At 42.4% G+C, this 26927-nt stretch overlaps 2 protein-coding genes across 2 annotated transcripts; both read right to left on the reverse strand.

Annotated features, from left to right (window-relative positions):
* Nucleotides 1-665: 665 nt before the first annotated feature.
* On the reverse strand, nucleotides 666-21524 carry PKD2 (polycystin 2, transient receptor potential cation channel). Its single transcript, XM_085058291.1, has 15 exons — nucleotides 21052-21524; nucleotides 15874-15987; nucleotides 14117-14250; nucleotides 13507-13757; nucleotides 13014-13238; nucleotides 12250-12478; nucleotides 10601-10771; nucleotides 10021-10202; nucleotides 8903-9023; nucleotides 6679-6777; nucleotides 6226-6347; nucleotides 5529-5646; nucleotides 5112-5275; nucleotides 4186-4333; nucleotides 666-3447 (listed from the first exon to the last, which is right to left on the reverse strand). Exons 1-15 carry the CDS (start codon nucleotides 21446-21448, stop codon nucleotides 3214-3216), a joined length of 2709 nt encoding a protein of 902 aa, XP_084914417.1. The 5' UTR covers nucleotides 21449-21524; the 3' UTR covers nucleotides 666-3213.
* A 265-nt stretch (nucleotides 21525-21789) lies between these two features.
* Nucleotides 21790-26357, reverse strand: SPP1 (secreted phosphoprotein 1). Its single transcript, XM_085058292.1, has 7 exons — nucleotides 26208-26357; nucleotides 24899-24965; nucleotides 24747-24797; nucleotides 23743-23847; nucleotides 23550-23594; nucleotides 23032-23283; nucleotides 21790-22564 (listed from the first exon to the last, which is right to left on the reverse strand). The coding sequence occupies exons 2-7, from the start codon at nucleotides 24950-24952 to the stop codon at nucleotides 22055-22057; spliced, it is 1017 nt and encodes a 338-aa protein (XP_084914418.1). The 5' UTR covers nucleotides 24953-24965; nucleotides 26208-26357; the 3' UTR covers nucleotides 21790-22054.
* Nucleotides 26358-26927: the final 570 nt, after the last annotated feature.

Here is a 26927-nt window from a genome sequence, read left to right on the forward strand (position 1 = left end):
AGTTTTTTAAGGAGCATTTTGTCCCCTGTGAGTATCTGCTAATCTTTGACTCTTTCCAAGACTTTGCAAATGAATGAAATTACTGGTCTAAACATTCATCAAAATGTCACCAGCAAAACTGTGGCTGATGAAAATTGTCATGATTAGTCCTTTGGAAATCTTACTGCACTTATTACTACTGACTTTTTGAGATGCACATAAACCCAGTACAGTCCCCAGATCTCAAAACCATTCTTGCTCTCTTCCTAGCATCCCACTGCTGTGGGTCTTACATGTGAGCCTGGGCTTTCCAAGCACTGTTCTAACCCTCCAAGTGCTGTAGTATTCCCTCAAACAAGGGGAAAATAAAGGAGAATAGAGAAGAGTTAATTTACACAGCAGATGTGAAGTAATGAAGACACAGCTACTGGCAGTTGGAGCTGCTACCTGAAACAGCAGAAAGCAGACCCACACATTTGCAGAAACACAAATCTGAAATAAAAGTGTTTTAAAAAGTACTGTTTGGGCAATGAAACAGTAGGATGAGTCTGGTCCTCTGTGCTCATTTATACCCTCTACTCCCTTTATTAGGTAATCTGAGAATAAGGTGTGAGATAAAAATAACACAAATAAAAAATAGGGTTCTTCATGTTCCATCATAAACAAACCAAGTGAAGGGCACAATGTTTGCTTTGTAGATTATATAAATTGTTTATTAGGAAGTAAAGTGCTCAGTTTTACAGATCAATACATTCTTGATCATTGTAGAAGACTTGCATAGTTAACAGCTTCCTAATAAGACCAAACACTGTACATTACTATGCAAAGACCGTACCTTTGTAATAAGTGACAAATGATATTACAATCTAAAATTGAAAAATGCACCAATAAAATGTTTGTAACACTTGTCAAGTGGCACTGCACTTGCTGCAAGGCCCACTGTCAATACACACGGGTACCCCATGGAAACTTATTGCACTTCAAGCTGAAGTTTGTTATCAAGTAACGACACGTTACACAAATACACCCCAACAAACACAGCTATAAATGGAAACACTTTCATAATAAACATATAGTACAAACAAAAGATGAACTGAGTGAAAAGAATGAACAAAATGCAAGATGAACATTTTGAAAGGCACATTTTGGATATGAATACAAAGACAAGGCTCTGTATATTTAAATTGCTTTGGTATTTTATCTTCTATTTTCCTTGCACACCAGCTGGCCATGTGTACAGCTGGTGTTTCTTTTTGGTCCCTTTGTTTACAGTTAGAAATGCTAGTTGAGCACCGAAAAGCTTTCCTCAGAAAGGTTTCTGAGGTGTAAAACCTTTCAGTCAAGGCAAGAGAGAGCTTAGTCTGAGTACCCTCGTCCCACAGAAATGCCCTACCCATTGCACTGTGCAATATTTTGGCAAGTTTATGAGAACTCTTGTGAATTTCTTCCCAATACAGGACAAAATAAACTACAGAAGAACCCACACAAAAATCACAGCCTGTTCTCCCACATAATTCTGTTCCCAAGACACAGCAACTATGAAATTCCAACCCTGAATTTCCTCCTCTTCCACCTTACATTAATCAGGTTTCTGTGCGTATGATTTCTCATAAACTAAAAAATGGAAAGTTGTGAAGTCTATTTAGTTTTAGCAAGCTCTCTGGAGAGAGGAAAGGCTTTCTGAGCCACTGCACATCCAGGCAGTGCCATTGTAAGAATATATGGAACACAGAAGCCTTGCCTAAGCAGCACTCAAGAGCTAACAATGCTTTTTGGAACAGAAGGCACCAACATAGCATAACATGTGCTACTTATACTTTGTTAAACAGGAATCTTTTCCTCTATATACCCAACTAATAGCTGAGATATGATTGGTTATGTAGCTTTCCGTTATCCTTTTCACCAACTCTGAGTCATTAAACATAAGACAACTGCCACCTTCAGGAAAAAAGCACAACTGACAGCCTCCCTCCTCGACCAGCATTCCACATAAGGAAACAAACTGCCAGGCAACACTCCAAACACCCCTCAATGCTCTCTACAGGAAACTAACAGAATTCAGTGTTGCATCTCCTTTCAAAAATAAAGCTTCTATGACAGAAAGCAGAGAGAATTAAATACTAAAAATGAGTGATTATATTACAAACACCTCCCCAAGGGATCATGTGTTGCACCTCAGCAGGAAAGCCTATGTAGAAATGTACCTAATAATTTTACAAGCAGTTCAGTTAAATGTAAATACAGACCACAGAGTTGAGATGTGATTAGAACTTCAAATGGCACAAGATTGGATTTTCCCAACTGTCAGCAACTTCTCTGCCCCATTCTTTGTCACACCCAAGAAAAACTTAGTATTTTTCAATTTTGTGTGCTTTTAAATAATGTATTTTCTGCAAAGTAGCCACACTTGCCTAAGAACCTCTGGAATGTTTATCCCAGGAACACTTAAATCATGAAAACACAGCATTAAAAAATGGGCACTTTGCAACATAGCTGAAAATTGTTGTCAGTTGGGTGTGAGGAAGCAGTTAGCAAATATTTATTCTGAAATGCTAATTATAATGCATACAGTTTCTACAACAGAATTATGTAATTTACAGTTGTACAAACTAAGTGCACTTTCTTCTGTTTGAAGAAAAGTAGTACCTCTCAAAAACAGGAAAAAAGAATATTTTAAGTTAAGCAAAATGTCAGTATACCAAGAATAACTCAGAAAAAGAACTAGAAACTGAAATTAAAAAAAAAAAAGTGCTGTTTTATCTCTTTGAAAACTGTCAGCTGTTAGAAGGAATGAGACAATGGATGCCATCATATTTTCAAATTTGTTTTTAAAAGCAATTAAATTTGTGTTTCCCAAGAGGAAGAAGAAAACTCATAGACTTTTATTTTAGTGTGCCAGCCACTGCACATTATTCTGTCCAAAGCTTGCTGCCCCCATGCAAGTGCTGCCCATAATACTTTCATGGAATCAGATTTCTGTCTCAGTAGATTTTGTAACTCCTGATATCCACTCAGTTTCCTGTGTTTTTGTTTCCAAGGCTGACACTCTCACTGCAGGTGTTACACATGGCTTACACAGGTCTGAAAATTACTTATGGAGTGACCATTTATTCTTCCCACCAGTGAAAGCTGTCCTCAGTGGTCTGATCAGAACAATCCCCTCACGCTGGAGAACAGCACAAGGTATTTGCTGGCTGAGACCAGAAACACATGGAATCACCTACAGAGCTCAACCTACACATGGACGTTGCTCCCCCCATTTCCCGCTCCCGCCTCAATGCCATCTGACTGGGAGGAGGAGGGCCGGGAGCTCCTGGAGCGAGGCTGGCCGTTCAGCCCCAGCGGTGTTCCCAGCCGGTGGCTCATCTGCGAGGCTGTGTCATCCGACTCCCAGCGCTCCAGCTCCTCCCGCACCAGCCGCTCCATCTGCTCCCGGTGCAGATCACTGTCCCGGCCCACTCTTTCGTCCTAAACGCATTAAAAGACACAAGCTGGAAATGCAGCTTCCAAACCAGTCCAGGCAAAACCCCATACAACCACAGGAAATTCTTATGCCACTCGAGTACTCCCACAGCAAATTGTTTTATTTCCAGTACTGAAATGCCCAGTTTGCCACCTAGGAAAGCACAATTTGTATTCCAGCTGACAGATGTTAGCATCCACAGAAATAACACGTTTCTCCTATAGGCTGTTTCTAAAGGGCCCTCAAGAAAGAGGGTGAAAGGAGAAGCAGTACAAGTCAGGTAAGCCTGGTGACAGAAGTGACCTGTTCCCACCTGCCACACACAGTCCCAGAAGCAACAAAGGAGAATAGAGCAGGCTGGGCCTTCTGGGCTGGATCCCCCAGACTCTACCAGACCAGTCCATAAAAAATTTTGTATTAATCCCAACAGACACCAAGGAATGAAGAAGCTGCTTCAGCAACTACTGAACACCACTGCTGCTTGACCACAGGCTTAAATGGTGAGGCAGGCCTGCTATAAGACATGTTGTCATACCTGAAACTTGGATCACGTTCCCAAAATTTCATGTTTTAAATTTCACATTTTCCTAACACCTAACTGAAATCACACACTCACTGCCAAAGCACCCAGCTCCTGTTTACCACCACTCCTTCAATCCTGCCAAGCCAAGCAGTAGGAAGAGGTGCCAACAGCAAGGAAGTCATGCAGGGTGTGACCAGACCACAGCCAGTGGGTTTCTCACCTCTGTCACTCCATCTAACAGCCTTCCCAACACATCTCTCCTTTTCAGCTTGGCCCTCTCCATGGCTTCCAGCTTCACGATAACGGCATCGATCTTGGAGACGATACTGCCAATGGAATGCTCCATGCGATCCACCCGCCTCATGAGTCTGAGGGCAACAAGGGAGCTTCAGTGACTCACACATTGCCCAGACAGCACCATTCTAGCATGTCAACACACAGAGCAGACAAGGATGAGACACTGCTGTTATCCAAGCATGCATCTGACTTCCCACAGACCAGTCCTGCTGTCCAGGAGGGACAAGGAACACCAGAGCAAGAAGGTATGACAGATGTAAAGCACATGGGGGAAAAGAATACATGTTTGACTCTGCTTTCACAGCATCATCCTGCAAATTTGTTGGTTCAAGTTACACAATTCTTTATTCAGCTAGTGCTGCTATAATTAATTAATACGGAGATCTATCATTTCAGACAAAATACACACTCACAAGTAACTTAGTCTTATTAAAAGCAACAGTTGAAGTCTCAGTGAACCTAAAATAACCTTGAGGTTTTACTGCTTAAAAAACCAGAAAAGTCTTCTGGCACTATTGTAACACAACCCTTTTCTCTGACTTTTCAATGACCAGGTTTTAAGGACAGGGGTTTTGTTGCTGTTTTTTTTTCATTTGTTCTGATTTTCTATTTTTTAAGCAATTCCCATAAGGCTCTCTAAGGCACTTCCAGTTCAGATATTATTTGAAAGCTACTAAAAGTAGGGACTTATGTACCATAAAAAAAAAACCAATTGCTTTTATTAATAATTTGATTAATATAATTTACAGGAGAGAATACTATGCAAGCTAAAGAAGAAAACCCACAACAAGAAAAAACCCAAACAAAAGCCGCCATGCAGAACTGTCCCCCTCAGAAGGATAAACTTACACTTGGAACTCCTCATAGGAAACCCCACTAGAGCTGCTGCCCCTTCTCCTGGAACTGTGTCCACTGTCTTCATCCTCATCCTCCTCGGAGTCATCCAAGCTCCGGGGGAAGCTGCGGCTGCTCAGAGGACGTGGCAGAGAGCTCCTATCCAGGTCCAGATCCTCCTTTGTGCAAACACAAGACAGAGAGACAGACATGTAAAAATTTCCACCTGTACATGGGAGATGGTAGTGTCAAGGTCAAAAAGCTGCTGCCCTCTGTCAGCTCCCCTGTGCCTTTCTACAGTTCTGCTCAGACAGCCAGGAATGACAGCAAAAGTGAAGGGAACCAAGAGGATTCTTCTGAGGCAGGAAACCAGCAAAAGGAGCAGACTGGCAGACAGGGCTGTTGGAACACCACTCTTAATGCTGAGCTCACCCTCTCTTTCTCCAGGTCATCTCTCATCTGCTGATGCTCATGCTCTGTCAATTCCTGGTCCCCATCCTGGTCATATTTGGTAAATATTGCTTCAATCTCTGCATCTGTGTGCCCCTTCCTGAAAAGACAGTAAGAGCAGGTCCCTTACTTTCCATTTTTCAGATGCTGAAAGAACTCTGTGTATTAGAAAACACCTCACTTCAGACAGACTTTCATCCCCAAGACAAAGATATCTCAGCATTGCCTATAAATTCACAACACTGATAAAAACCCCTCAGTCCTCACCTTTCATTAGTTAATAGTACAAATCTGCTTTACAGTGAACCTTTCTCCTTCATAGCTCCCTTCTATATCTCCTTGAATTGTACCCTTTCCGTGGACTTCCAACTGTCCACAAACTCCTACAGTGGTCTGACAGAAACATTACCATTTCCTCAAAGGCCTTAGGTCCCTGCTGCCTCAGAGATCTCTCTGTTTTTCTCCCCAAAACACAGAAACTCAAGGAGGTTGGGCCCCAGAGCTCCAAATCCTTTTTCTGGTGTGGGATGGCAACACCAGCCATAGTGCAGAGAAAAGTACTCTGCTGTGTGTCTTTATCCACATTAGTGTATTTTTACTAGAGGAAAATCACATCAAAAAGTTAACATCACATGTCTCTGGGAATACTATTCAAGGTAAGAAGTAACAACTTCCTTACCCTTTTAGATCTTGCCGGAGTTCATCAAAATTGAGTTTTCCTCCACCTTGTCTCAGACTTTCTGAAATGTCATCAACAGTAGTTTTCTTCAATTTAAGTTTGATCATGGCTTTGTTGTAGCCCTAAAAGAGAAAGTGAAATTTTGTTGTTCCACATGAAATGTGAAGATTTTATTTCTAATTACTTTTTTGATTACAAAAAACAGCCACTGTACGCTATCATTCAGTGTGTTCATTGTGATCATTCAAGGCAAAATCTCAGATGACTGAAATACATTGTGATGGGAAGTTTTCACTCATTTAACTTACATTCAGGTCAGACTACTTTATTTTAACTGAGCTGTGTACTCTCATCAGCTGCTGCCAGCCTTATTTGTATAGTTTATATAGTGTTTGATGAAATAAGTTCAGATGTGAGGAATAAGATGTCAAACAAATAAAACATTACATTTACCTTCCTGATAAGGTCAGACAGTTCCATTTCTGCCTTCTGTTGTGCCATATCTGATTTGACTTCAGAGTAGGTATCATTGATAATGGCCAAAAACATGTTCTGTTCAAAAGAGGAGACAAAGTGTTGAAATCTGAAATTTCAACAAGACTGAATGAGTCCTACTACTCCTATGACCTTCTTGTGCAAACCTATGCATGAATTTTGTTTTAAAAGACCCGGAGAAAATGGTGGGCTGTTTAAAAAGCTGCTAACATCCAGAGCTTGATATTGAAATATGATATAACAACTGCAATATAACAACTTTTAATCAACATTACTGGTTATTAACATAACTGGAGAATTGCTTTCCAGATAGAGTTCACAGCTACACACAGCAGTGGCAGTAAACCCTGCAAGGCAAAACTTACACAGGTAACAACTGTGAATTAATCCAGGCAACACAGCTGGCAACAAAAATGTCTGAGGATTCAAGTTAACTATTCATCCTGTAATAACCAGCACAAACAAAAGGTTCTTATCTAGTTAAAGCTCTGCTTGTATTTCAGACTAAAGATAAAAGCAAAAAGCTTTAAAATCAGACACTTGGCATGTATGGCATCAACTCTGAAAAGAGCTTGGTCATTTGTTCAGAGAAAGGAGAAAATATTGGTCTCACTAACCCTGTGCCAAGCATGCAACTTAATCAAACCATGCTGTCATAACAGAAAGGTCCCTGCTGAACAAGGAGTAAAGATGACCGCATTGCAAATTGGATATTCACGTTCAAAAAGAATTACTAAATTTACTGGCATGCTCAATGCAGAAAGGCAGTGTTACTCTCTGTTTCCTCATTGACTTAAAAGCACTCTGTGGAACAAGCTTTCAGTGCTGTATCTTTATGCATTTGTGCCCAACATCAGAGAAGTAAGAGGTAACTTGAAATTCACTATTGTGCTATTTTTTGCTGCTATTTTGTACAACTTTAAGAGTTGCTGCCTTCTGTCCATCTTCCCTAACTTAATTTCCAGGTCTCAGACTGGTCTCAAGTGACTTACATGAACATATCATTCAGGCCAAATGAGAGGCTGCACATGTATTAAAAAGCACACAAATTACAGTGAGTATTTTGGATAACCTGCTCTGACTTCACTGTCCAGTGCTTTTCTGTTGCCCCTTAAAAAAATATTTATTTCCCTTGCTGGACACTAGACTGTTCCTCTGGAATGTGTGAGGTGCTACAAAGCAAACAGGAAACCTGTTTCATGTGCATCTTTGGCCAGAGTGACCCATATGTTATTTTCCCATTGACTCCTGATCCATCTCACTGAACACTTAAAATTATCTACTACCTTACTAGTGAACATCCAGATGAAGTGTTTTCCCACAAATAAAATCTGAATGGCATTCCTCCTCATCTCAAATAGTAATAATGAGCCACACTAAGTACAAGGGTCAGTAAATAACTCTAAAAGTTATGATGATACAGGACAACTGCACAGTTTTAAGCTTAGTAAAATCCTACATTTATCCTTGCCAGATAACAGAGTATACAAAAGATGAGTATTCACAATACACTCTCTGATTTTTTAGTCAATAATGTCTATATACTGCCTCTGAGGTAAGCTGAGCTTCATGCAATCCTTTTTGAAAAGTGTACAGGTAATCTGCACTGGGGAGGGGAGAAAGGTAGGGCCTGATTCTGCCCTGGAGAAGTAAAACAAGATACAACAGAGGCAAACCTGCATATCTGAAAGGCACACCTGCATATCTGCCGCATTGCTGATGAACCAGGCTCTTCTAGCAGGCAAAGCTGTGTGTGGCATGTGAGAACTAGGCTGCTGTAAACACAGCCAGCCACACATGAGAGTGCTTTATGAACCAAGACACTGCATGGAACGGTACAGCTGCTTCTCACCAACAGATACAGCCTTGCTGAGTATGCCCAACAGGCACTATTCATATTTTAGAAATAAAATTCTTTGTAATAACAATAAAAATTTTTAAAAAGTTAAAAAAACACAACGTGGAGCAATACATGGCAATGACAACAAACATTAAATGCAAATCAATTTTAAATGAAGAAAAAAAAGGAAAGAGTGTAGTGACCAGCCATGTAGCAGTCAGGCCCCTTCATGGGCCACACACTCACCATGATCAGAAAAAGCCCCAAAAGTAGCAGAAGGAATCAAAGAACAAACAATGCAAAAATAGCCACTGACCCACCCCACATAAAACGTGTACATACCAAAAGAATGAAGAACATAAAGAACACAAATGTAGTGAAATAAATGGGTCCCAAAATTCGATTAGCTTCTTCAACCTCTGTGAAGTTGAAGTCTCCCAAAATGATGCGGAACTGAGTAAATCTTAAAAAACAAAACACATCCAGGAGTTGAACAAAACATCAGTGGAGCTGTGCAAGGATTTGCAAACTATTTTATTCTAGCAGTGTGACTGATAGGCTGCAGAGAGGTCTGCACTATCGTAACACTTGATCAGGCACTGCAAAACCAATTCATCAAGCACATCTATAGGTATAACCAAACTCACAGTCAGGTACCACACACAGAGAACAAAACCAGAATGGCTACTTGTGCCTTTGGGTCACAACTGCTAATGAGGGCAAGAGGAAGCAGAGCGAATCAATAATTATTACTATGAAGCCTTGAGCCTCACTCCCAGCTCTCTCAACACATACAACCCCAGCCCTCTCCCTTTAAGCTGGAAAAGCTTGGCACTTTACAGCACCATCAGCATATTTCCAGTTCCTGTACTTCTTTGCAAGAAACTCTTTGCAACACTGCCCCAGTGTAAGGGGGCAGGGGGAAATTAGTGATTGAACAACCTGTTAATATCCTCAGTTACAATCAAGTTATACTGTACCAAATCAACTGTACCAAATCAGGAAAAACTGGTTATCAACCTTATTAAGTCCTCTCTCTCTCCTGGATTCCAGATACTTATACATTTTATGGTTGGCTAAGATGGACTCTGTTTGAGCCAAGCAACTTTGAACACTACCAGGAACACAGCCTCATTATGCATCCAACATTTCAGTAAGCATTTAACCACTGAACATGGAGTCATTGCTTTGTCCAGGAATGTGACTAACTGCTGTAAAAATCATGTCAAGCCAACCAGACCCTGTAATTTTTAGCTCACTGCTCTGACTACAGTATATTTTTAATCTCACAGCAAAACCATTGAGATAAAAACATTAAAACAAATGGATTTGCTACTGGGCTCTAGCAATATTTTTGCAGCTTATGTGTTTAGATGGATGTCACAGGATTCGCCTCTGATAAGGCAACCAATTAACCAATGCACCAAAATCTTCTTTGCATTTTTTATACTTGTACTTACATGCAGTCCTGGAAAGTGCTGAAGTCATCAATTTGAGTGCCAAAGACAAGATAGGCCAACTGAGCATATGCTAAGAAAATAATAAAAAACATAATGGCAAAGCCAATGACATCTTTGACACAGCGAGACATGGTGGTGGATAACTGACTCATTGTTCTGTTGAAGTTAACAAATTTGAAAAGCTGTTGAAAGAAAAAAAAAGAAAACAAAAAACTATAAGGACAAGGAAGACAATTTCTTAACATAATTGCTCTCCAGTCTTTTAGGTGAGATGTCTTACTGAACGTGACTGGAGACAAAGCAGTACCCTGTAAAGATTACCGACTTATCAGTTGAAGAATAATAAAAACATTTTTTAATGCATCTGCAACAAAACACTAACACTGACTACATCTTCTAGACCTAAACAAGAGCTGACTAAACCTGTGGCAAATTACAACTTTGCTTTTCATCTGTAAGAAGCTACCCCCATGTTCTGACTTTCTCACATGATCGACTTTGGGAGAAATATGAGTAAACCTCAAAGAAAGTATCACATGTAACTCGGGATACTGCTGACATGCTAATGTTAGAATATTACCTTAATCCAGACAAAAAACACAGTGACTGCAGCAATGTTGTTGAACTGCATTTGCCAATATGCCAAAGGTTCAAAATTGGGGAATGAGTTCTGATTTTCCAGCAGCTTCTTCAGGAGCATATCAACAGTAGATGTCCTATAGATGCTAATTGCTATAGCTACCACAGAGAGCTGAGGACAAAAGAAACACACAGATTTACAAAAGCTGATTAGGGCATTAAAACAACTTGTTTGAGCCACATATGTCAGAAAAAGTTAAGATATGAAGAACTTCAGGCATTTAACATGAGAACCATTATAGTCCTGGACTACACACAAAGAGTCTGGGAGAAAGAAGATTTAGAAGTAATTTCTTTGCCAGACAGGTGAAGAACAAGATGAGAGTGACACCTAGCAGGCTTAGAAAAGTGATGCTGTCACAGAGAAGAAAATATAAGGAAGGGACTATGACAACTCAAAAAGACAAAGGTGAAAACAAAGAACAGAAAAACAGCAATAGCCAAAAAGACAGTGCAGGTTTTCCAGAGCACAGACTGCCCAGTACTGCCCAGAACAAGTAACAGCAGAGAAATTGCAGTTTTACCATACAGGTTTCTTGCTTTGACATCTGCACATGTGCTGTTCATTACTGTAAGTGAACACTTCATCATATATAGAGAGTCATAAGCACACAATCCTACATTTAAACAATGCCCCTCAGGCAAGGTATAAGCATAAAATTTTGACCTCTTGTCTAAACTGAATTTTACACTCAGTCTTAAATACTTTTCAGTGACTGTAACATCAAAACGTCTTGTGATTTCCCCCACCACTAAGAGTAACAAACAGAACACAGTTCATGTAAACATCCTCCTAAACAACCCTACATTTACAAAGCACTGTGATGCAAATATGATTTCCCTGGATTACAAATACTAACTTCAAGACTTGAAACCTTTGATTCATCCAAGCCTGAAGATACAAAATGAGTGTGGGACTGGAACTGTTTCAGCACTTCTGGCTTTGTATACTTTTGGTAAGCACAGCTTGATATGAGTCCAGAGAGAATTATATTATGCAGCTTTAAACCCAAAGCTCGTATTTTCTGGTACACTAAGATTACTGATGTGCAACACTGTCCACTTTACCAAGACAGCTGCTAGCACTCTACAGTTTTGAGACACTTCTTCAAACTTGGTATTAGCTGGTGAGTATTTAATACTGCAATAAATCTCTTTGTGGTTCTTTGCAAACATATTCAAATCCCAGTCCCATTCTTCGAAATGCAAATAACTTTTTCAAAGCAGATGATTTTCTTATTGAAAGCCAGTGCAATAGTCTGTACCAGATATACAGAAGGGAGGGCAAGTTTGTCACCTCCAATAATAGCTATGTCTGTATAAACAGAAACTGTGAAAAACCACGATGGACAAATAATTAAACTTTGCACCAGTTTGAAACCACTGAAGACAGAACAACCAACTTTGCAAAACACACCTACATTGCAACACAGACTAAAATTGTCTTATTCAGACTAAATAGCCTAATAGTCTGTAAGTGCTAATGATGCTGCTATCCCTTAAACCCACAATAGGAACACCCTGCAATTAATGTCTCCCACGAAGTCCATTTTAGAAAGCAATTTCAGCTTTATTACAAAGGTTACTTACCACAATGATAAGGATATCAAGGCAATTCCAAAGACTTCTGAAGTATCGCAGTCTATGAATGCGAATTTCTAAGATCTCTTCCACCATATAATACAGAACAAAAAGACAGAAGGACATTTCACAGGCTGCCAGGAAAAAATCAAAAGTGGAGATGTAATGAATCAGCCTCACTGGCTGAAACTGCCAAGACGTAATAAGGCCTCCAGTGGCTGGAAACTCCACTAGTAACCTGCATTTTAAAAAAAGGCAAAGAAAAAAGAATTTAATTTAACCAGAATTGATGAAGAGCATTACTAAATGATACTTTGGTTTATCTGCATAATTATTTAAATAACAGAAACAAACCCACATATGATTCAGAGAAGACACCACACAAAAGTTGTAAAAGTGACCACACTCAATTTTGACCAAAACCCAAAGTCTTTCAGGAACAGTGAGGAAACAGAGATTTGTTTTCATCTGCGCCTATTTCATGCTGTCTAACTAAAGGTTGATGCTGTATACCCATGTATTTACTTGAATAAGCCAACTCCCTAGAGATGTCGCCTGCAAAGTGCACCCAAGGCATTGTGGCACCAGGAAAGCCAGGACAGACTCCAAGAGGAGCCTCACTTCTTTTACAGGGAGGGACAACACTTTAGTTGTCTGTCCCCTTTACACAAAACATAGACTTACCCATGTCCCCAAAACAAAGCAATCACAAGAAAACCCCAAACCTACAACCCCCACTGTGCAACTGAACACTGTCATGGCTCTGTTCATACCTGACCACGCAGAATAGGTTGATGTTTGCATTGTATACAGAGAAATCAATGAAAGCTGCTCTGGTCCCTCTGTCCAGCCACAGGTTCTTCTTCAGGCTCGCAATTTGCAAAGCTGTCACTTCTCTGGTCCTCGAGAGGTCTTGGTAATAACCAGCCCCGCTGTACGTGGCAATCAAGCCCCAGTGGCTGCTCCCATTCAAATCCTTCTCATTGGTATATGTCCAGCTAGTTCAGAAGCGAGTGAAACAGAGCACGTTGGTCTTTCCACCTTCAACTTACAATCAACAAAACAGACACCAACAAAACCTGACCAAAAAACGTGCAGTAGTTATTGAAAGGTTTCATTTCAGAGGTGCTTGCTACAAAGTTTTGATGTACCCAGCCCCGGGAAAGAAGTTACAAAGTTCCTTTGAGTAACACCATAAAATTAAAGTAGAAAGGTGGGTTACAAGTTCATTAAAAAGGAATATGTGTCTACAGGAGTGCTACATACGCAGTTCCATTCCGAAGTCCAAAAGGAGCAGTATCTTCATTAGCTACAGAGTAGACATCATAGCAGTCTTTGATTTCATCCTTTAAATCCTCAGGTATGGAGCATGAACCGTTTCTGACTTTCAGCTGCCGGATGCGAGGCACCCCTAGGAGCAGGTTTTCATAATAAATGAAGCTTTTGTTTTCTGCCATGGTTTTGTTGTTGTACCACATCTCCCAGTAGAGACCATCAAGCAAAGGGCCTTCTGTGAACTGGGGAGGATGACAGAATTTTAGTTTGCATGTTGCTAGCACTGTTTTTGTAGATCTTCATTCCACAGAACTGTTAGAATAGTAGTAGATAATTTTTCTGACATAAGGCTTTACTGTTACCTGTCCTCCAAAGACACCCCACAACCTTGCCCTACCCTGCCCCACCAACATTATTTGAGTTCTAAATTTTCACATACTAAAGTTCTACTTTGTTCCATAGCTTTGACATTGTGCAAATAGATCTTCATGCACAAGTCCTGCCATGTTAAGAAATAAGATCCTGCAGGTTAAATTTACAGTTCACGACAGGACCAGCAAACCACAGTGATAAGAGATATAAAAACTTGGTTTTCGATTACCTTCCAGAAGTCATCCATTGTGGCCAAAGTTTTGAAATCAGTTCTCTCTGTTTTTGACACAGGTGTTTCCAGGAACAGCTGCGACATAACTCTTGTATAATAGTACATACTGGAACTCACTGTCCCATAAGTCACTGTAGAAGATTTGGTAAGGAGTGAGAAATCAAGGAATGAGGGAAAGAGGAAAAAAAAAAAAAAAAAGAGAAGGAAAAAGTACTTTGTTTATTTTGAATATATCAGGTTGTATTTGTACAGATTTTGTAGTGGAACCATTAAGCTGCAATACAAAATCTGCACCACACCAAGCAGCATTTACCCGTCAATTGTGATTAAAATACAAAAAGCAGTGAAGGAAGACTGATCAATCAGTTTTAGATGCTCTCTTCTCCTTCCCATACCTCATTCCATTATTAATGCTTCTACAAAAGCTAACCTCAAGGAAAACAAAGGCACAATTCAGCATCCTGAAGAGGGGCAGGTAGAGCCTTCTTAGGTGACTTGTGCTATTCAAGGCATGCATGGAGAACTGGCACAGATGGCACTAAGACCTCAGGAGAATTATGCTCTGCTTGAGCAGATAATGACACTCAACCAGGATACCACAGAGGACTGGGAATGACATGGATTAGGCAATGAACCTCCAGCCCAGATGTGCAGTGCCTTTAAGAGAAACTCCCCACAGAAAATAAATTACTGTGTTACTCCTTTTCCTCACACTGGGCCAAACATTTGGCTGAGGGCCACAGAGCATAAATTATAAAACAATGTACAAAACCAAGATGGTTTGAGGGAACAGTCTCTGGCATGGATATTATTACCACCTATAAATATTTAAACCGCTCTATGTCTGAACTCAGAGGAATCTGAAAGAGTAAGCCTACACTGAACAATTACTGTCAGTTTTGACAACTTTATAAAATGTATAAATTTTGTGTTTCCCTTAACAACCAGAGAACAAGGACTATTTTTAACAGACTTTGTTGTGCGTGTGCAATGTATCACATGACTGAGAAATACCTGGAGTCTCTCTAAATATGTACTCTCCAATCCACAAGAGAACAAGAAATGTCCACAGCATTTAGCCTGCACTGGAAAGCTCTCTCCTAGGGCATGCCAAGACACAGACCAGACTGATCTACAGTTATTGCTTATGTGAAAAATAAAAAGGATAGTACTTAAAAAATACAAATGAGTTACCAATATCTCTAGATATTTAACACACTACACTCTTCCTTTATTCTGTCAGCAAAAATCTTTTCCTGTAGCAAAACAAATAGTTAACAGCCTGTTAAAAGTCAAACTTCTGCTGATACAAATTTCACTTTAATGCAGGCCCCTCACTGCTACACCTCTCTAGGTGGTACAGTGTGCCAGCCACAAGCAGCCTTACACTACTTTACGAATAAAGCTGCTCTAAGCATTCTTAAATGACTCAGGAAGGAAAAAAACATGATATTTAATATACAAACAGCCTGCAGTACAACATCAGAACAGTTGTGCTAATGGTATAAAATTTGGGCTTTTTAGTAATTCTGCAACATTCAAGCAGAGCAGACTTGCTCTCAGAGACAGTCTACCAATGTAGTTTTGCATCTGGTTTTCTACTACGAGATTCCCTCTCATAAAAATGAAAAACATCACCTTGTATTACAACTGATCATAAATGCCAGCTTCTCCCACATCAAACAACCTTCCTTCTGGAATCCCAGCAAGCAGGTAGCACAGAACTGGATGCACTGCAGCTGAACAGTACTTACAGACACACAGAACCACGAGGAAAATCATGTAAGTGATCAGCTCCCGTAAAACACTTTTCAGGTACCGCTCTCTGCTGGTGTTGCTCTCTTCCATGAGTCTTGTCCCCCACAGACCTTATAAAGAAAAAATATATATATATAATGATGTGCACAGATGTCTGGTACTAGATACACAAGTGACATATGAAGTGGTGTTGAAAGTTTAACCTGTGTCATGCCTGCTGCAGGTTCCTCTATGGAATTTAAACGGATCTAAGTTTAAGCAAGAACAACTTTGCTCACAGACTGAACGGGGCCTGGGGCAGTATCAGCTATCCATGAGATGCCATAATAACTTAGGAACAGCTCAGCAGAACTCTAACAATCTGTGAAAGATTTGCAGAAGTGCTGTCACTTAGAACCACATGGTATGAAAACAGAACAGGGATATAAACACATTTCTTGAAGCCATCCTTCAAGAAATGGAAGTGCAGTGCATCATTTTGGTTTTTTTTTTTAATATGAGAATCATTGTCAGGTGAATGAAAATGCACATTACTTGTCAAAATTTTAGGAGCAGTCTTAACCTGCTACATGAAAGGAGGATAAATGAGTCAAACATATTTTTAAAACACTGAAATAGTAACCTTCCTCTCCCAGATAGGAAAGAGACACAGCAGGGATCTTGGTGAGCATTTCTACATGACTTCTTTCCCTGCACAACAAACAGTTGTCAATTAAACATCAGTAGCAGCCTAAAGGAGCAACTGCCATCTAATCCAGCTGTCAAATCCAGGAACTGCATTAAGCTGAACAGTTTCTGCCTTTTCCTCACTTCATATTATGCTTGACATTTACCAAGAAGACTGTAAAAGAAACTATTGAACTTCTTCTAAAAGAAACGACCGTCTTAAAACAAAACACAGCATCCACCACACTTATTTCCTATGCCTAGTACAGAACAGAAAAAAAGCTGGGAACAGCTGCTGATGCTCAGGCCAGAACTGCTACCTTCCTTAATGGAACATCCCTTCATTTACACCTAAAGCAAAGCAATTTGACCTTTTTTTTTGGTGCCAGAAAAACAAAAATTCCCTCCTCCAGAACTGCACTAAACTTTCATCCTTTCCAGGTGTTTTAAACAGTCAACCTTTCCAAACATCCTTTACATTCTCAGTAGATGGAAATGAAGTAACCTCAAACTCCCTAGGAAAAAATCTTGGATCCATCAAACATACCACAGTAATTTGAAATGGAACAAGGGATAGCCAAAACACATATAAAGCTGACAATGAAGCATCAGTTCAGTCAATCTGCAACCACTGCTGCAAGACTAAGGGTTAAGCTGCCTGCTGCAGACCTTTATTTGCTAACAGAGATGGGAATAAGGAAGCTCTTCCCTCTACCTGCATAAATGAGAAAAAAACCCCAACATGTCAGATGTTTCTTGAAGCCTTTCAGCTACCACATTTTTAAGTTGTGACATAAACCTGGAAACTTCTCTTGCACAGGCACCACAAGTAATAACAGTTTTAGCATTAATCTCTGTTCACATTCCTTAATTAGTAACTTACAACCTTCCCTACTGTCAGCTCCCCAAATAAAAGAGCTTTTTAAAAACTGTTCTTTAAGGTCAAGTTTGGAAATTTGAAGATAAAGACTGCAACTTTACTACACAGCATGCCAAATCCTCCCCATTAGGTCATTCTTACAGACAAAAACACAAATCCAAGAACATTTACAGAGTCACTAATAATAGAGAGCTCAACAAATTCAGCCTCCAGCACAGTACTATGTTGCACTAGCAACCCTCATAATAAAGGCAGGAACACATTATGGAAGAGGGGAAGAAAAGGCTGGAAAAGCCAGTGAGCTAAGCTGGTGAGCAAGCCAAGTCCCGGCTGTCAGCACATTACTCACCAATAAGAAATGTGGTGAGCAGAAGCAGAAATCTTCCAAACTCTGTCATATTAGACTATTGTTAGGAGTGAAGTCAGCAAAGAACAGAAAGTAACAGCAAAGAAAAAACCCAACCAAACAGCACCAGGGATCATACAGTGTTTTTTGTGCCAAATGAACTCATCAGCTAGCTCGGAGCTTTCATTAGCTGTTACACTTTTGCAATATACGTGTATTTTTCTCCTTTTGGCCTTACTAGAATATTGATCTAGATGCATCAAGCTTAGTGGAGGCAAGCAGTGCTGGATTTGACAGCTGCTGCCAGCACCAAAACTGTTTTGTTTCCTTATATAAATTTGCTATTCATCAACTTTTTGACAGAATCTGTGTACTTTTATCAAATAAATCTGCAGCTAACAATTGCTCATACTCATTCTGTATGCAGCATTCTTCACGAAAGTAACAATTAAGGAGTGACTGGGAAGGCTATTTGGTCCCTTCCTTTAACAATAACTACAAAAACCCTTCAAGCAATGCCCAACACACATCAGTACTGACATACACGAGCACATGGCAGCACCGGGTGACCAAGTACAGCTCCTCAGGGCAGGATTACCTTTTCAGCCTGGCTCTGGAAACTGACCTTGTTTTTACCCATCAAAACTTCTGGTAACTTTCTCCTCAACACAGTAGAATAGTCAGCCCCTCTTCTCCTCTCAGCATCTGGGATCTTTGCTGAGGAAATCTGAAAAACTAAAGGACTAAAGCCACTTCAAAGACACTCCCATTAGAATCTGAAAAGAATCCACAAAAAAAAGAACCTGAAGTACTGATAGTCTGATGTAGCTGACTTTCCATTCACTTGGTAACGCCTATTACAGTTTCTCCAACAGCTGCATTTACCAAAATCCCAACACCTGAAATCCTCTCCACATTTTTCTTTCACAACTGACAGCAAGTAAAGTGTAAGCTGTCATTGAATATCCTTCAGTAATGAGTGGCACCTTTTTTGCCATATTAGCACTGTCACTTGTGATATCCAAAGGATTAATCCCTCTTGTTAAATTCTGTCTAGCAAGATAGAATTTCATTAAATAAATCTATGCCAACTTTCCTGTAGTCATCTTGAAATAAAACTGAGAGCACCGTTTTCCAGTCTTAAAAGATCCTCCCGGATATCCATGGAATGCCAAAAGAACAATAGAGTGGTTTTTTCCAATATTAAACCCTCAGTTATCATTCAAGTGCCCCACAACAATATCAGGCTGGCAATCAGCCCTTTAACTGTGCAGCACAGGGATCACATTCTTCAGAGAAAGTGTTACTTATTCCACTAGTAAATACCGCTCTCTGGAGCACCTCCACAGCACCAAAGTCTCACCCAGACTTTGGGTGAGACTGTGCCCAGAAATTTATGTGCCCAGGAATTTACTGTGCCCAGGAATTTATGGCAACATTCCCATCAAAGAGCCAGAAAAGGATCTGTTTATTACAGTAACTCTAGCTACACTTGCCTATAGATGCAGGTCATACATCAACAGAAACTGTTTTGAATATTACTGCACAAATCAGGACAGAGATCAAACAGGAGCAACACATGCCAGGTCACCATTAAGTCACTCTCACACTCACCTCATGTACAAACACTGCTGGTTTTCACCACAGTTAAAAACATACACAGGAGGTTCCTTCTTGGCAACAACTAATATGAAGGGGAGCATCTGAACTTAGACAAAAGTTTTATAAAAGGACTTTACTTTCTCCATGTGAAGCAGCTCTTTTCCTAGGCAAGTACATATCTCAGCAACAGACTAAAGTAAATACACCACTGAAGACTCCGAACAGAGCAGTGCCAGTTCATCCACAACAGAATTATTACTGGTATTTTTTCCTGGTCATTCTGGTTTCTTGTTATGAAGTGACTTGGGTCATTGAACATGATTGCAATAAAATCTGCTAAAAAGAAAACATGCTCTATTCCATAATCTCTGCAAGTCTGACTTGCATAAAACTAAGACACTGCAGTGTCCAAGAGGGATTTATGCTGGTGCAATACAGAAGCCAGATCATTAAAGCAAACGATCTTTGCATGCACATGAAAATCAAAGAGAAGGTACAAATCCTCATTTAAAGTCAGGTTTGTTCTGATACTGGCCACTGGCTGTGGCAGCTAGTAACAGTGCTATCTATCACTTCAGAAAATCCACACTTCAGAGGAAGAAAATTTATTTTCTCACTATGGTTTACTTTTCCTGCAGCTTTATAACTATGAAGACTTTATCTGACACTTAAACCAATCCTTTGGTTAAAATCCCCACAGTTTGAAGCTGACATTTTAAGCTTCTCTGAAAAGAAAGGAGGGTTTTTCAATGTGCTCCCAACAATCTTAAATCCGAAGGACTCCTCATCCAGCCTTTTCTCTGCTGTGTCAAATCAACCCTGTACAAGGCCAGCTCAGCAGAACGTTAACACAGTAAGCTTTGAATGAAGAACACCCCAAATGTTCACTTGATGCATGCTCGCTTTGGCTTCAAACTCTGTCCCTGGTCACCAGCTGTGCGACAAGAGGCAGCTCTCAGCTGTTGAGGGCAGTGCAAAGGCACTGCACAATACTGCAGAAAATCAAAGGGAATCAAACACCCTCCCAGCAAACTCACTCCAGGTATCCTGTGCCATTCTAACCACCTCTTCTATAGAATGGGGGATGCTGAGAAAGAGACACGGACAAGCATTCTGCTCCAACTCTCCAAAGACCTCATGCTGGGGCAGAAAGGTAAGATTGGAAAAGACCTCTGAGATCACTGAGCCCAACCTTTGACCCAACATCACCACGCCAACTTGACCAATGCACCAAGTACCACATCCAGTCTTCCTTTAAACATCTCCAGGCACAGTGACTCCATCAGCTCCCTGTGCAGTCCATTCCAATGCCATCCCTTCGGCAAAGAAATTCCTCCTAATGTCCAGCCTAAACCTCCCCTGTGCGGGAGTGTCTTACACAGCAAGCAGCCAGGAGTAAGACGTGGAAGGCAGAGAGGTGAGGAAAGGAAGGAGAGGTGCGGATGCATCTGCGTGCGCTGCGGGGCATGACCGGGACGGGCATCAGATGATGGATGTGCACGAAGAGACACAGACACAGAGACAGGGGCAAGGATGGATGGGAAAGGACACGGGCAGAGGAGAAGGGGGACGACGGACAGTTAGAGAGGAGAGCCTACAAACAGCTCGGCAGCGCGCAGGAAGCGCACGGCGCCTGGGGAGCCGGGTCAGGGTGCGGAGCGCCGCTCAGGGCTGCCTCACCTCGCAGTCTCCGCGCCAGGCGCTTGGCCCAGGCCGCTCTGCGGGGCGCGGCTCCGTCGGGCGGCCCCGGGAGGCGGCCCGGCCCCTCAGCCCCGCCGCGCCCCGCCGGGCCCCGCCGAGCCCGCCGCCCGCCGCCCGCCGCGCCTCCCGCGCCGCTGCCCAGCGAGGAGGCGGCTCGGCTGCCCCACTCCACGTCCATCTCCAGCACCGGCCCCGCCGCCGCCGCCGCCGCCGCGTCCTCCTCGGGCTCGAAGCCCGGGTTGTCCCGGCTCCAGGCCTGCCGCGAGCAGGCGGAGAGCGGCGGCGACGGCGGGCAGGAGCCGGGCCGCGCCGCCTGGCCCAGCCGCTCCAGCTCCAGCTGCTCCCGCCCGCGCCGGCAGCCGCCGCCGCCCGCCATCGGCCCCGCTTCACCGCCCCTTCCCCGCCCTCCGCCGGAAAGCCCGGGGTACGGAGGGAGATGTAGTCGCCCTGGCTCCCGGCGGAGCGCCGGCCGGGGCCGCCTTCCCGCCCTCCTTCTCCTCCCCCGCCTCCGAGGCAGCCCCGGCCCGCCCCTCGGTAGAGGTGCAGGGGCCGGTGCTGGGTGTCCGGAGTCCCTCTCACCCTCGGTGAAAGCAGGAAGCCTCGCGAAGGGGTTGCACTGGTTCAATTTGTGGGCAACAGCGACTTCACATCATTTTAAGGAAAAGTATTAAAGCTCCCCCCACCCGGCCCCAACCCCAGTAAACAGCAAGGCAGGTACAGGGTTTAGAGGTTTTATTTAAGTCCCGTTACAGCAAAACACCGCCCGGCAGCCCAAGGAGCAGCGTGCCCGAGGGGCTACCCTTGTCCCGTGTGTCCCACAGCCTCCCCCGGCTCAGCCCCAGGGCCACCGGCTCACGGACCGCCCGAACCCCGACAGTCACCACGCCAGCTACATTAACAAACAGTTCCCCGAAATGAAGCTACTCCCCGCCTCCCTTAGGCAGCGATTGGAAAAGAAGGGAAATACTATTTTTGTCTCCCTTTAAAGGGTGACTTCGTTATTTTCGATGCTGTGACGATCTTGAGAATCCTCGGCACTTTCCAGGGTTTGGTTGCTGATATCAGAAAGCTCAGCCGACACGCGGTCCTGGCTCTCCTTGCTTTCCACACTCGGGTGGCTGTCGCGACTCTCCTTGCTTTCCACACTCCGGTAGCTGTCCCGGCTCTCCTTGCTTTCCACACTCCGGTAGCTGTCCCGGCTCTCCTTGCTTTCCACACTCGAGAGGCTGTCCCCTCTGACACCGGACTTGCTGCTGTAGCCCTCTGCCGAATCGCGGCGGTCGGATTTGTGGCGGCTGTCGTTTTCCAAGCTGCGGTCGCTTGGATCGCTGTCCAGCTCGCTGCTGTCCCGCCCGTGGCTCTGGGCAGACCATACCAGGCTGCTGGCGTGCTTCCTCAGGGAGCTGCGGGAAGCAAAATCCTCCCGGGAGACGGAGCGCTGGCTGTCTGCATCCGTGTCGCTCTCATCTTCCTCCGTGGCATGGTAAACGAGCTGTGTTTAGAGAGGACAACAAGAGCCACTGTCATTCCTGAGGAGCTGCTCCATCAAGTGCAGGACTAAAGCAGGCTGCTCAGACTGCGGGGACACTCACAGCCTGCATGATGCACCTCTGCCTGGAAATACTCTGTTTTTTTATGGAGTTACATGAACTTTTCACACTATGAGAAACTTGCATTTGATCCTGGACTCAGATTTCACATGTGCAAGTATATCACAATAGTGCAAATTGCAGTTTTGCACAGCTTGCAGCAGCAGGCTACACTCCTGCCCTGGTGCATCAGCAGCCATTGAGACCCCCTGATCTGTGGTACCCAGAGAAAGGAAATCTATTCCTTCACTCATGTCTATTTTCCCCATAACAATTCTTTTCAAAACTGACTCCCATGAAATGACACACCTGTTTTCAAGTTCACTCCCCATTTCCAAAAACGTGGGCACCATTGCTCAGTGCTATTTACCTTTTTGGCAACTTTGCCGAGTTTGCTAGACTTCAAGAGTGCAGCTTTTGCCCTCATCCTGTAGGCCACACTGTCACCTCTGCCAGCATTGTCTCCCCGGGTGAAAGAAGTGGGGTATGGTTCAGTTATTGGAATGTCTGTGGGAGAACCTGTGAAAACCTCATCGGAGTCATCAGTGTCACTGGAATCATGGTCATCATCAGCACCATCATCCACATCTTCATGGCTCTTGCTTGACACACCTGGAAAGTGCTGGAAAACATTTATTATGCATCAGGCAAATGAACACGGATGTGAGAGGTGCAGCCTGGTATCTGTTTCGTTCACCCAGGGCTTATGCACTGTTGAGGAGCTATGTGCAGGCATTGCTCGGAATTCACCTCACCCTGCCTGGGGCTTTGTTTAATTTTGGGAGAGATGTTACTGCAAGAACCACACCTGACTGAGGAAAATGGGAGCTGCTACAGGCTGGCTGCCCCTCAGCACTCAACTAACATGTTGTCCTTCAAAACACTTACCAGTTGTGCTGGGACATCCACACTTTCTTCTGAAGAGTAAAGGGTCTGAAAGCAAGACAAAACTCACTATTAGTACACAAAAGCACATAGAATAAGACTGATCAGTGTATTGACTATTTATGCACTTAACTATAACTTGCAAATTTTGGTATGGAAAGAGGCTCTGCTTTCTCTTCCAGCTAGGTGCCTGTACCTGCTGAGATGATGCCAGGTCGCTCTGTGGGTGCTGCTGACTCTCCTGAGACTGAGAATTCACATGGTCATTGTGGTATCTGTGCAAGTGATAGCCTCTGGAGTCCTTCGAGAGAAAATGAAAGGGAGGGGTTAATCCACAAAGGGGCAGGCAAAGCTGCCTGCATCCCAACCTCTGTTTTCAGGCAGATGTGGCATCTGCAGTACATAGCCCTTCCATATGGGATGTGACCTCAGCTATTCATTGCAGTAGGAAGAGGACTCAGAACAAGACATGATCCCAGATAAACATTGTACCCAAATGATATATAGATGTGTCTCTCCCACTGGCAGAGCGCGGAGAAACTCAGATAATTTTTCTTCTTTATATTGAGGGGAATTTGAAGTTATATCTAGCAATCATTGTTTCTGCTGATTCTTCAGTCCTTTTCCAGAGGGCGACTTATCTCCCACATCACAAAGACTCTAAACTAAATTCAGCAGCTGATTCTCAAAGCAAAAAATTGATTTTACAAGGTTAGCAGCTGGCAGTGGCGTATAAATCCAACAGCTATATACAAGACTAGTGCAGTTCACTTACATCACTCCAAAAAATCAGGGAAATTGGATTAAAATGCTCTTCCAACACCAAATATTGTCATCTGATCCATACTAACATATGTGGATTATAGTAGTTTTGCCATGCTGCAGTCTTTTCCTCTTTTTAGCTAACAAATAACACATTTTTCATAAAAAAAGTTTTCTAGTGCTGGTCCACAGATAGAACTAACAAAATGCATAATTGGGACACACGACACAGGAAAAAGTCTGTGAACATCAGTGGTTCTCTGCCTTGAAACTGGCTCATAACAACCAGGTGATGACATGTTCTGCCAGCAACTACAGTCACAGAACAAGTGCCAGAAAATGTGTTTTGGAGTAAACAAACAAACAAGCAAACAAAAAAGAAAAAAAAAAAGCAAGCATTTATTAAAGAAAATTAATAAAAAGACAAAAGGAGCTTACATGTTTCTCTTCAGAGCTGGCAGAAATGGCATGCTGCTTGGATTGAATCACCTTGAAGGGAGAAAAGAGAAAAAGCATTTATTAATATTTGTCCCAAATAAGCAAAGGAAATAATGCAAGTAATTGGTGATGCATGTTTGTGATTTACTCACTGGCCATGCGGAGGTGATGCTGATAAGGCATAAACACAGAACTGCCACCTTCATTGTGATGTTTTACCTAGAAAATATTTTGGAATGGTGAGTCAACAATATGAAATACCACAAAAATGTTATAGGCTTTTACTTTTTGCTGGTGTACTTCACTGTGCCAAGATCAGGTCCCTGCTATAGATTCAACCTGCTCATGCTAATTTTATTTCCTCTGACCTCCAACACCACTCCCCACCCAGCTGGTTTGTAATGACTTAGCAACTCAAAAATTACAAGAATATTAAAACTAAGTGCTGAGAAGAGCTGAGCAGTGGTGAGAATAGCCACACTTAAAAAGTGAACTTATTCGTGTCATCTACTGACTTGCACAGGCAGAGAAAAAGCTTTGTGAAACACTATGTGTTATCGATATCAGCTTTGGTTTATCTTCATTCATTTAACATATTTTTTTTAATAAAGGCAGGTTAAGGCAAACTCAATTTGGATTCTCTTGTCAGTTATTTTAAAACTAGATTTTAGGGTTACTAACTTAAGTTGCTGGTTAGTCTGTTTGTATGAAAATAAACTGCTTATATTGATAGACCTGTATTTCCCCCTCCAGAAGTTTGAACAAAATTACCTCTGTTTCCAAAAAAGAGGTGAAGTGAAATAGCTGCTCACATTGCAGCTTTAGCAATTTAATAAATAGCTGATTCCTTCTGAAATAAGGAGAGCTACAGTAAATTTCATTTACTGGCCAGTTCCCAGAATAAGGAACATCCCTGAGGATTTAAACCAATTTACTGATGAACAAGAGTCATTCAAAACTTTGGTAAATCACAGCAGGAAAGAAAGCTACCTAGGACATTTAAAATGCATTAGTAAGGCTATCCCTGAGACAGGACACTCTAATAGAAATGTTGCAATTTTGAGTTTCACAGAGAAGGGTGACTGTCCCATCCACTCAGGATTGTGTAGCACAAGCTGTGAGCCTGCCAGGAGAAACAAGGACGCTGCCAGGCAGTGGTTACATGAGGCAGAAAGCTTTCTGTGTTCAAGCACGAGCTCTGAGTTTCCAGCACATGATTCAGTGGCAGGGTTTTCAGTAAACTTCTCCCAGCATCTATCAGCACACAAATTTAAAATTGTGATTATGTGTAATACCTGGCACTGCTAAAGTAACCTTGCTCCTATAAAAACACACCTTTTTCCACAGAGAAATATCAAACATCCCTGCCCAGTGAAGCAGTTTTCAAAGATCTGCCCTATGTGTCCTAGACTATAGCTGCAGATGGATTGGCACATATCAGGTAAAAAAGCAAAAAATTACCTTTTCTGGTGTTGGAGGAGTCAGCCACAACAAGAGCACTCTTAGTGATGCCTGCAGCAGCTCCAGCCAGTTGGCTCCCAGCAGCTCTGGTTTCTCCCCTTGTCCCCTGCCTGCCTGACATCTCTGAGCTCTGGGAATTTAAACCCTGTCCCAAGCACAGCCACCAATCCCCATGTGGCGGAAAAAGATGAGGTCATGAGGCTCCTGGCCGCTGTCCTGCCCACATTCTCCTACACTTCCTCTTTGGCTTTGTGGCTTTTGAAGCCAAAAAAAACCACTCTAAGGTTAAAACATTACTTATGGGCATGATCATTAACCAGCAGGTCTGTTGCATGCACAGTGTTTGGTATCGTGTAGGAGGGCTTCAGGGCACGTCTGTCCTCGTTTTGTGAAAAGCCAGAGCCTGGTTTCCCAGAAATCTTTTGTGCCCTATTCTGCAGGGGGTAGGAATATCTAATGTGTGCTGGAATGAATAAATCTGAACACAAAGTTCACCAAAGAGGTGTTAATGCTTCCATAAAGTTGTAGACTTGCTCTCCAAGGCAAGCATGGTGCTACAGGAATAGCAAAGATGGTGCAGAATATGGCCTCTTGCATTTTTTGGTCTGATTCTGTTAAAAAACAGCAACAAAAAATTAATAGTATTAGTTGTCTCAGTAGGTATTATGCATCCAGGAACTTATTTGTAAAGGTGTACAAGAGCCAGTGGTGATCTAATTA

This window comes from Lichenostomus cassidix, chromosome 4 (assembly GCF_008360975.1).
Source record: "Lichenostomus cassidix isolate B80296 chromosome 4, HeHo_3.0, whole genome shotgun sequence".
In the NCBI taxonomy this organism is placed as follows: Eukaryota; Metazoa; Chordata; class Aves; order Passeriformes; family Meliphagidae; genus Lichenostomus; species Lichenostomus cassidix.